General features: G+C 53.6%; 1 protein-coding gene across 1 annotated transcript in view; it reads right to left on the bottom strand.

Annotated features, from left to right (window-relative positions):
* Positions 1–735: 735 nt before the first annotated feature.
* Positions 736–8,996, bottom strand: part of mmp11a (matrix metallopeptidase 11a) — a 94,736-nt gene continuing 86,475 nt past the window's right edge. The window contains exons 2-4 of the mRNA XM_085962122.1: positions 8,002–8,145; positions 1,753–1,886; positions 736–986 (exon numbers count right to left, since the gene is read on the bottom strand). Coding sequence (XP_085818248.1) covers positions 736–986; positions 1,753–1,886; positions 8,002–8,145 — 529 coding nt within the window. The remainder of the gene's footprint in view (positions 987–1,752; positions 1,887–8,001; positions 8,146–8,996) is intronic.

Genomic DNA, 8,996 nt, shown 5'->3' with positions numbered 1-8,996 from the left:
TGTGTAAGGTTTATCTCACTGGTCTACTCCTGGTCCTGTGGAAGGTTTATCTCACGGGTCTACTCCTGGTCCTGTGGAAGGTTTATCTCACGGGTCTACTCCTGGTCCTGTGTAAGGTTTATCTCACTGGTCTACTCCTGGTCCTGTGTAAGGTTTATCTCACTGGTCTACTCCTGGTCCTGTGTAAGGTTTATCTCACTGGTCTACTCCTGGTCCTGTGTAAGGTTTATCTCACTGGTCTACTCCTGGTCCTGTGTAAGGTTTATCTCACTGGTCTACTCCTGGTCCTGTGTAAGGTTTATCTCACTGGTCTACTCCTGGTCCAGTGTAAGGTTTATCTCACTGGTCTACTCCTGGTCCTGTGTAAGGTTTATCTCACTGGTCTACTCCTGGTCCAGTGTAAGGTTTATCTCACTGGTCTACTCCTGGTCCAGTGTAAGGTTTATCTCACTGGTCTACTCCTGGTCCAGTGTAAGGTTTATCTCACTGGTCTACTCCTGGTCCTGTGTAAGGTTTATCTCACTGGTCTACTCCTGGTCCAGTGTAAGGTTTATCTCACTGGTCTACTCCTGGTCCTGTGTAAGGTTTATCTCACTGGTCTACTCCTGGTCCAGTGTAAGGTTTATCTCACTGGTCTACTCCTGGTCCTGTGTAAGGTTGATCTCACTGGTCTACTCCTGGTCCTGTGTAAGGTTTATCTCACTGGTCCACTCCTGGTCCTGTGTAAGGTTTATCTCACGGTACCTCTTCTCCTCGACGGTCGATACTGGGCAGTTCATTGGTTTCAGTTTCCTGGTTGAAGTGCTCGACTCCTTTGTAATGAGACCTGCCGTACAAATACTGTATCCCTTGTTTGTCGTCCTCTGCCAGACTTAGTGGGTAGCGGAAAGTATAATAAGGTGACATCAAGGATTTTGGGACTCTGGAGTGCTGCAGGCCAAGGGCGTGGCCAAACTCGTGAGCTGCTACTTGAAGGAGGTCAGTACCTGTCCACAGAACAGAGGCAAGAACGTCATCATCATCTGATGCCCAATAGACAGGCATGGTAACTTTTACAGCAATCTTTGTCCCATCTCCTGATTATCCGCCTCTCCTGAAGGCCCCAGTAGCTCTCCGATACCCTTGCCCAATTAGCACTTTTCATGCACGAACCTAGAAGTGAGCATCAATGAGCTATTCAACCAAGCGAGCCAGACACACACACATAGTCCCTTCCAGCAGGATCCCTGGCTGATTCCTCCCCCTCGCCCCTCCCAGTCCAGGGCTCTGAACTGGGCAGATGGTTTCGACTCTTGTCCCAATGTGATCCAATATTGGCCTGGAATGGCAGGATTCTTCAACAATGCCCAAGTCCTCACTTCTGAAATAATGAGACTATTTTACAGATCCTGCTAAAGATTTATCTGCTGTCCCATGTCAAACAGAGGTCGACGGTTGGAGCAAGTGTCTGCTCCTGGACTGGTGTACGATTTAGGGCAGGTGCTGTGTGGTGGTGCCCCAGTGCAGACCCTCATCCGGTGGGAGAGCCGAGGAGGGTCCGAGACCTGCCCCATGCTGCCAGAAAGGCCCCATGTGCGGCCCTCGCTGCACAACTTCAGCCTTCTTGTTGGTCTGAATTCACTGGCGGTACTTGGGGCGGGGGTGGGGTGGGGGGCAGGGGGGGGTTGGGGCCTCTCGGTGGTCTACTCGGAGGATATCAGGACGCCCCCCTGGTGATCTCGATGTATTATGGCTGGTTGCGAACCCACCTACCCTTATTACTGTCAGTGGTCCACAGCTCGTCATAGTCAAAGTGAATGTCTCCAGCCCGAGGGGTTTGGGGGTAGAAGGCGTGTGCCAGCACCCCGCCAGGGCCATCGAACGGCAGGTTATCTCCGTGCCAATACCTGCAAGGTGAAAAGGGAGAACCTGGCGTCATTCGTTCGAGACGCTGATAAATCGCTTTCCAACAAACTCACAACACTGACCTGAGAATCATCCAGGAGGTCCGCGGGATTCCCAGATCAGCGTCGCCATGAAAACCCACCAATCTCCTTACAGTCCAGTATCAATGGAGTGACCGGGATTCCTGGGGTCAGCTCACTGCCGAGGGAGGGAGGGAGGGAGGATTTGGAGGAGGAAGGAGGTGATAACTGCCTTTTGGAAAAATTTGACGATGATGATGCCCATCCCACTCCACAGGTGGACCTTGATTTCACCACCTTCGTCAGAACCTTCTCTGTCCCCCACACCAGCTCAGAAACTATCACCCGGTGGGTGGGAGCAGTAGGGGTGAGGAAAGTACATCTGGGTAGACATCATGCCCGAATCCACAGCCCTCCTGTGCAGCAACATTAGGGAAACTTTATCTTCACTGTAGACGTCACTGGAGTCTGTGATCCTGTCATGCGCACCCCCCTCCCCTCCAGTGGTAGTCCTGGGGACTGGTTTGGGGGAGGCCTCCATTCCAGCTTTCTGACACTGGGACCAGTTTATGGGAGATCCTCTCTCGGGACTTTAAGGAGCAGGTAGGAACCGTTAGATTAGCAAAAATGGCACACAGAATTGGAGGGAACCTTGTGGTATGGGTTGGGAATTGTTTGGGAGGCGGGACACAGAGCAGGGATAAAGGGGTGTACTCTGATTGTGGGGATGTGACGAGTGCTGCTTTCCAGGGGCCTGCAGTGGGGCCTCAGCTTTTCACTCTATTTATCAATGACGTAGATGAAGGAATCGAGAGTTTTATATCCAAGTTTGCTGATGACACCAAATTAGGTGGCACAGTAAGTCGTGTAGAGGGGAGCAGAAAGTTGCAAAGGGACATTGAGCAATTCAGTGAGTCGACAAAACTCACACAGCTGGAGTTCAATGTGGGGAAGTGTGAGGTCATCCATTTGGACCTAAGAACATAAGAACATAAGAACATAAGAAATAGGAGCAGGAGTAGGCCAATCGGCCCCTCGAGCCTGCTCCGCCATTCAATAAGATCATGGCTGATCTGATCCTAACCGCCAATCTACTATCACAGAACCATCTCCTGAATCTAACAGAATTAGACACACGAAATAGGAGCAGGATCAGGCTACACGGCCCCTGGGCCCGCTCCGCTACCCACAGGGCCATGTCCGATCCGAACCTAGACTCATGTCCAAAGTCCTGCCCGCTCCCCGTAACCCTTAATTCCCTTTACTTCTAGGAAACTGTCTATTTCTGTAATGATGTAGCTTCTACAGCTTTTTGGGGCAGCATATTCCATGGACCTACCACCCTCTGAGTGAAGTAGTTCCTCCTCATCTCAGTTTTGAAAGAGCAGCCCCTTATTCTAAGACTATGCCCCCTAGTTCTAGTTTCACCCATCATCGGGAACATCCTCCCCGCATCCACCCGATCCAACCCCTTCACAATCTTATATGTTTCAATAAGATCGCCTCTCATTCTTCTGAACTCCAATGAGTAGAGTCCCAATCTACTCAACCCCTCCTCATATGTCCATCCCCTCATCCCCGGGATTAACCGAGTGAACCTTCTTTGTACTGACTCGAGAGCAAGTATGTCTTTTCTTAAGTATGGACACCAAAACTGTATGCAGTATTCCAGGTGCGGTCTCACCAATACCTTGTACAACTGAAGCAATACCTCCCTATTTTTATATTCTATCCCCCTAGCAATGAAAGCCAACATTCCATTGGCCTTCTTAATCACTTGCTGCACCTGCATACTAACCTTTTGAGTTTCGTGCACCAGGACCCCCAGATCCCTTTGTACTTCAGTACTTTCCAGTTTCTTGCCATTAAGATAATAACTTGCTCTACGATTTTTCCTGCCAAAGTGCATAACCTCACATTTTCCAGTATTGTATTCCATCTGCCAAATCTCTGCCCACTTACTTAGCCTGTCTATGTCCCCTTGCAGGTTTTTTATGTCCTCCTCACTCACTACTTTCCCTCCCATCTTAGTATCATCTGCAAACTTTGACATGTTACACTCGGTCCCCTCCTCCAAATCGTTAATATAGATTGTAAAGAGTTGGGGACCCAGCACTGACCCCTGCGGAACACCACTAGTTACTGATTGCCAGTCTGCGAATGAACCATTTATCCCAACTCTCTGCCTTCTGTTAGAGCCAATCCTCTATCCATGCCAGAGTATTACCCCCAATCCCGTGATTTTTCGATCAGAGTATTTTCTAAAAGATAGTGAACAGATACAAAAAGCAATCAAAAAGGCTAATGTAATGTTGGCCTTTATCTAAAGGGGGCTGGAATACAAGGGGAGGAAGTGAGGCTTCAGTTGTACCGAGCTCTGGTCAGACCCCATCTGTAGCAGTGTTCCGTTTTGGGCACCGCACCCAAGGAAGGATATATTGGCCTTGGAGGAGGGGCAGCACAGATTCACCAGAATATTCTCATCCTGGTTTTCAAATCCCTCCATGGCCTCGACCCTCCCTATCTCTGCAACCTGCTCCAGCCCTGCAACACTCCGATATATCTGCACTCCTTCAATTCTGGCCTCTTGAGCATCCCCTATTTTAATCGCTCCACAATTGGTGGCCGTGCCTTCAGCTGCCTAGGCCCTAAACTCTGGAATTCCCTCCCTAAACGTCTCCGCCTCTCTCTCCTCTTTTAAGATGCTCCTTAAAACCTATCTCTGTGACCAAGCTTTTGGTCACCTGTCCTAATATCTCCTTATGTGGCTCGGTGTCAAATTTTGTTCTATAATACTGTGAAGCGCCGTGGGACGTTTTACTATGTTAAAAGCGCTATATAAATGCAAGTAGTTGTGCTAAAAAGATTTGATAGGGTAGATACGGAAAAACTATTTCCTCTGATGGGGGAGTCCAGAACAAGGGGGCATAATTAAAATGAGAGCCAGGCCGTTCAGGGTGATGTCGGAAACACTTCTTCACACAAAGGGTAGTAGAAATCTGGAACTCTCTCCCCCAAAAGGCTGTGGATGCTGAGTGTCAATTGGAGCTTTCAAGAAGAGACTGACAGATTTTTGTTAAGGATAACAAGGGACATGGACCTAAGGTGGGTAAATGGAGTGGAGGACAGATTGTCATGAATCTTATCATGACTCATGAAGTAACACTGGGCGGCCAGCTGGTGGCGCCATCCAAGAAGTATAAATACTCGGGCCTGGGCCCAGCTTGCTCAGGATGTTTCTGTAACCAGGAACTAGTGATTGTAACTAGAAATCTCATGGTTTTGAAACAGTTGATTAAAGCCTTGTTTTATACTCAAACCGAGCTCTCAGTAGTCTTCATACATCAGTGATCAGCCATGATCTGATTGAATGGTGGGGCAGGCCCAAAGGGCTGAATGGCCTCCTCCGGTTCCTAATAGCACAGTGGAGATATGGGGCAGCACCGCTCCCTTTGAGGGGGTAGGGTTGGAGGTCATGCTGCAGGTGGTGCACCCACGGCCGGTGATCCTGGTTGGGGGCTAAAGACCATCGTCCAGTAAAAGCACAGGAGCCTTCTGCATGGTGGGAAGTCCCTGGCTGAGCCAATGGAGACACAAAGCTCTCTCCTACCTGGCCGCAAATGAGGAAGAGATGTGTTGGCATCAGGAGGAAGGCGAGTGCGCTCCTCACTCTTGTGTGATCCAATAAACCCAGCACAATCCTACACTGGGAGGTGCAGCCTCTCCGGGAGATGCCATTCCAAGCTCTGTACACAACCAATGTCCTTTGGCAAAAGCTCTGATTGTGCGGTTCATAGAAATTACAAACCGGAAACAGGCTGTTTGGCCCAACCTATCCATGTTGGTGTCTATCCCTCCCCACCCACCCTCACAACCCTCCCCACCCACCCTCACAACCCTCCCCACCCCACCCCCCTCACAACCCTCCCCACCCCACTCCCCTCCCCAACCCTGCCCTCCCCACTCCCCTCCCCAACCCTGCCCTCCCTCCACACCCCCTCACAACCTTCCCCACCCCACTCCCCTCCCCAACCCTGCCCTCCCCACTCCCCTCCCCAACCCTGCCCTCCCTCCACAACCCCCTCACAACCCTCCCCACCCCACTCCCCTCCCCAACCCTGCCCACTCCCCTCCCCAACCCTGCCCTCCCCTCCCCACCCCCCTCACAACCCTCCCCACCCCCCTCCCCAACCCTGCCCTCCCCACTCCCCTCCCCAACCCTGCCCTCCACACCCCTCCCCACCCCCCCTCACAACCCTCCCCACCCCACTCCCCTCCCTCCACACCCCTCCCCTCCCTCCACACCCTCCCCTCCTCACCCCAACCCTGCCCTCCCCAACACTGCCCTCCCCTCCCCTCCCCACACCTCCCTCCTCGCATCCCCTCCCCCCGCCCCTCCCCCCACACCCTCCCCTCCCCTCCTCCCCACCCCTCCCCTCCCTCCACACCCTCCCCTCCCCTCCCTCCACACTCCTCCCACCCCTCCCGTCCCCACCCCTCTCCTGCCCTTCCCACCCTCCCCACCCCACTCTCCCCTCCTGCCTTCCCCACCCCTCTCCTCCCCAGTTGGTGTCTATCCTCTATACAAGCAGTCGTCCTAATCCCATGTTTCCGCTCAAATTGTTTTATTGCTGACACCAGTCAAATTTGGATCTTTACCTAGGAGTGTTCACCCACCAGGACCAGCCCTCCGGGGAGCATTTTATACTTGTTAAAAGGGCTGACAATTTCCAACGTGGAGTGATGGGGCTGTGGAGTGACGGGGTGTCGGGGTCACAGGGTGACAGGGTCGTGGGGTCACGGTGCAGTCAGGTGGACCTTGAAATGGCAGCCGGCAATCCAGGTGAAACAGAAGGGAGCCTTATTAAAATATGAGTCAGATTCCGTCAGTGCTTGGTTGTAAGATCCCCACACAGATTCCAGATACCATCGGCGGAGTGTGCCACCCCCTTTAAATGCTTACTGCCAGCTGGCTCCACACAGAGTGCCTGGATCCTCCTCACCCCTCACCCCGATCGCAGAGCCGCCTCCCAGTACCCGTTCAGTTGCTCTGTGAGGGGCTAGTGGGATGACTTCTCCCCTCACACTGGTTCTGAGCCCAGGTTCAGGGTGGCCACTGATTAGCGGAAGAGCAGATCAAATAGTTCCCACCAAAGGTTTATCACATCTAGATTATGGTGAGGAGCGTTAAACAGAGGGCTAGCTCACCCCCACTCCCCTCCCTCCCCTGCTCTCTCCTCCCCTCCCCTGCTCTCTCCTCCCCTCCCCTGCTCTCCCCTCCCCTGCCCTGCCCTCTCCTCCCCTCCCCTGCTCTCCCCTCCCCTGCCCTCCCTCCCCTGCCCTCCCCTCCCCTCCTCTCCCCTGCCCTCTTCTCCCCTCCCCTGCCGTGCTGTCCCCTCCCCTGCCCTCCCCTCCTCTCCCCTGCCCTCCTCTCCCCTCCCCTGCCCTGCTGTCCCCTCCCCTCCCCTCCCCTCCCCTGCCCTGCTCTCCCCTCCCCTCCTCTCCCCTGCCCTCCCCTCCTCTCCCCTTACCTCCCCTGCCCTCCTCTCCCCTCCCCTCCCCTCCTCTCCCCTCCCCTCCCCTGCCCTGCTCTCCCCTCCCCTCCTCTCCCCTCCCCTCCCCTGCCCTGCTCTCCCCTCCCCTCCTCTCCCCTGCCCTCCCCTCCTCTCCCCTTACCTCCCCTCCCCTGCTCTCCCCTCCCCTCCTCTCCCCTCCCCTGCCCTCCTCTCCCTTCCCCTGCCCTCCCCTCCTCTCTCCTCCTCTCCTCTCCCCTCCTCTCCCCTGCCCTCCTCTTCCCTGCCCTCCTCTCCCCTGCCCTCCCCTCTCCTCCCCAGCTCTCTCCTCCCCTCCCCTCCTCTCCCCTCCTCTCCCTTCCCCTGCCCTCCCCTCCTCTCTCCTCCTCTCCTCTCCCCTCCTCTCCTCTTCCCTGCCCTCCCCTCCCCTCCCCAGCTCTCTCCTCCCCTCCCCTCCCCTCCTCTCCCCTGCCCTCCTCTCCCCTCCCCTCCTCTCCCCTGCCCTCCTCTCCCCTGCCCTCCCCTCCCCAGCTCTCCCCTGCCCTGCTCTCCCCTCCCCCCACCCCCGCCCCAGTAACTCTTACCGTGTAAACTCGATGATGATGTCAGCGCTGGTGTCCTGTACCTCGGTAAACGTTAAGGGGGTCACCTCACTCCACACCCTGACTGCCTCAGCAATGGTGCGTCTTACTTTCACTTTGCTCAGTTGCCAAGGAAACCGCACAATTCTAGAAGGAAAAAAATGAAAACTGAGATTGGGAGGGGTTGTCAGACATGCTGAAATCACCAGGCCAGTCACAGTAAATCTCACCACTTTATCTGTCTCTACAATTGAGCTGCAGATGTAAAAGTCCCAGACACAGTGGTTGTCATATGGCTTTCGTTGTACTGCTCTTAGGCTTCATTGGTTGTGGGGTTTTTTTCAAATCAAATCAACTTTATTGTCATTGTTAGTGCACAAGTGCAGTACAACGAAATGTAGGCTTGCGGCTCCCGAGAGTGTACATTTAGATTAAGACATTTAAACATTCAACATACATTTGGCTTGTAATACATTAACATAAACATAACCATAATAAAGTGCATTGGCAGATGTGCAGGCTTTAGAGTTTGTTTGTGGAGTTCAGTAGGATGACAGCCCTGGGAAAGAAGCTGTTCCTAAATCTGGTCGTACGGGTGCGAATGCATCTGTAGCGTCTCCCAGATGGCAGGGGGGCGAACAGACTGTGGCTGGGGTGGGTAGGGTCTTTGATGATGGTCCGTGACCTCCGTAGACAGCGTTTCTGGTATATGTGCTCTATGGTCGGTAGCCGGGTGCCGGTAATGCATTGGGCAGTTTTGACTTCGGTCAAGTTTGAAGGGGGTATCCTTTCTCTCCTAGCAGTCACCCTTTAACTCTGCTTGCAGGTCCAAAGAGGTCGGTGAGCTTGGACTGCCACAGGATGAAAGCATCACGGCAGTTTCCCAGGAATCTGGCGCACACCTGCATAAACCTTTTCTTATGGTTGCACACCAGCTGCACATTGGTGGAATGGAACCCCTTGTGCAGACCCTTGTTCAACTACAAAGCTTTACTCTT

Source organism: Somniosus microcephalus, chromosome 19 (genome assembly GCF_052327205.1).
Source record: "Somniosus microcephalus isolate GS21.2 chromosome 19, FLI_Smic_1.0, whole genome shotgun sequence".
Taxonomy (NCBI): domain Eukaryota; kingdom Metazoa; phylum Chordata; class Chondrichthyes; order Squaliformes; family Somniosidae; genus Somniosus; species Somniosus microcephalus.
Note: the sequence above shows the minus strand (reverse complement) of the source record. Positions and strands in the feature narration are given on the sequence as shown.